Source organism: Aspergillus uvarum, assembly GCF_003184745.1.
Source record: "Aspergillus uvarum CBS 121591 unplaced genomic scaffold BO82scaffold_162, whole genome shotgun sequence".
NCBI classification, from domain to species: Eukaryota; Fungi; Ascomycota; class Eurotiomycetes; order Eurotiales; family Aspergillaceae; genus Aspergillus; species Aspergillus uvarum.
The window spans coordinates 1-1,145 of NW_020291459.1; the positions used below are offsets into that span (position 1 = coordinate 1).

The 1,145-nt window shown below is 42.6% G+C and overlaps 1 protein-coding gene across 1 annotated transcript; it reads right to left on the minus strand.

The window, feature by feature from the left end:
• BO82DRAFT_396921 (uncharacterized protein) lies at positions 1-759 on the minus strand (the record flags this gene model as incomplete). The annotated part of the gene is made up of 3 exons (XM_025638876.1): positions 529-759; positions 375-482; positions 1-328 (listed from the first exon to the last, which is right to left on the minus strand). Coding segments are annotated over exons 1-3 (648 nt in total), but the record flags the coding sequence as incomplete, so codon positions are not given.
• Positions 760-1,145: the final 386 nt, after the last annotated feature.

The window sequence follows — 1,145 nt, forward strand, 5'->3', positions numbered from 1 at the left end:
TTGAAACCCTTCAAAAATTCTGTTGTCTTTCTGCGCCAAGCTCTGCAGCATCAGTCTGAACTTGCTGTTGACATTTGCGAGTGATCGGTACATGAAGTCGATCTGTTGTTCCCTCATGGCGAGTTGATTTTGCAGGTGTGACAGGTGGATTTGTGTCAGATGATAATTCTCGAGAATTGTCATAGTCTCCCGACGGAAAGTCTCGAGATTCTCGATTTTCTCATTAAGAGCAGCCACTTCAGCTGGAAGATGACTTAGCTGATCAATAGCTGTTGTAACCTTTTTTGACTCATTGGCACTCTCTATGAATGCTCTAACAAGGAGTTCACTGCAGCAGTCAGTATAGTAAATTACTAATTGAGATGAATACTAACTTAGTAGAGCTGCCTTTTTTAATCTGGTTCATGAATAGACCAGTCTTTATGCTCGAGCTCTCGTTTTCATTTTTGTTCTCAACCATGGCTTGATCACATAACGCACTCCTGGACTGGGTCAGGCAGATTCAATGTCATAGGAAGTAAAGCTCACCTTGGCTGCCGATCTGGGTGATGCTTAGACCTCGATCGGAGACGAGCCGAAAGTCCTTCTTGATAAGCTTCAGAAACCATGGAAGTTTTTACTGAGTTAGGCGAAGTTGTCGAGTTTGCAGAGGACTGTATCTCCGGAGGTAATAAGTCAAGCGGTAGTGTATCGTCGTCACCAAATAGTTCGGACATATCAAATTCATGATATTCAAACATGTTGCAAACACAAATCCTGCCTGTTGTTTACAGTATAACCTACGTGCTTGAGGCCTCTTATATAACAGGTCGCTATCGAGGAAGCGCTTTTTTGATTCGTTACCGGCAGTGTGGTTCAAAGGATTATAGATACATCTTGGTTTACCGCCAACGGTAATTAATCTAAACAAAGACTTGGCCTTCCGGCATCCTGCTCTGTGCTAATTCGCTATAATGGTCCACTTGGTAAGTTACCGGGTGAGGTACGCTCATTATCAAGTGAGTGTTTCAAAACGCTGGGAGATACATGAAAATAGGCAGCTTAAATTTGTACATAAAGAACAGCTCAATTGTCTCAAGTTCTTTGGACATAGCCACCAAACGTTCGAATTCAGAGAGATTCTACAATGCGCCCGAATGTTAGTA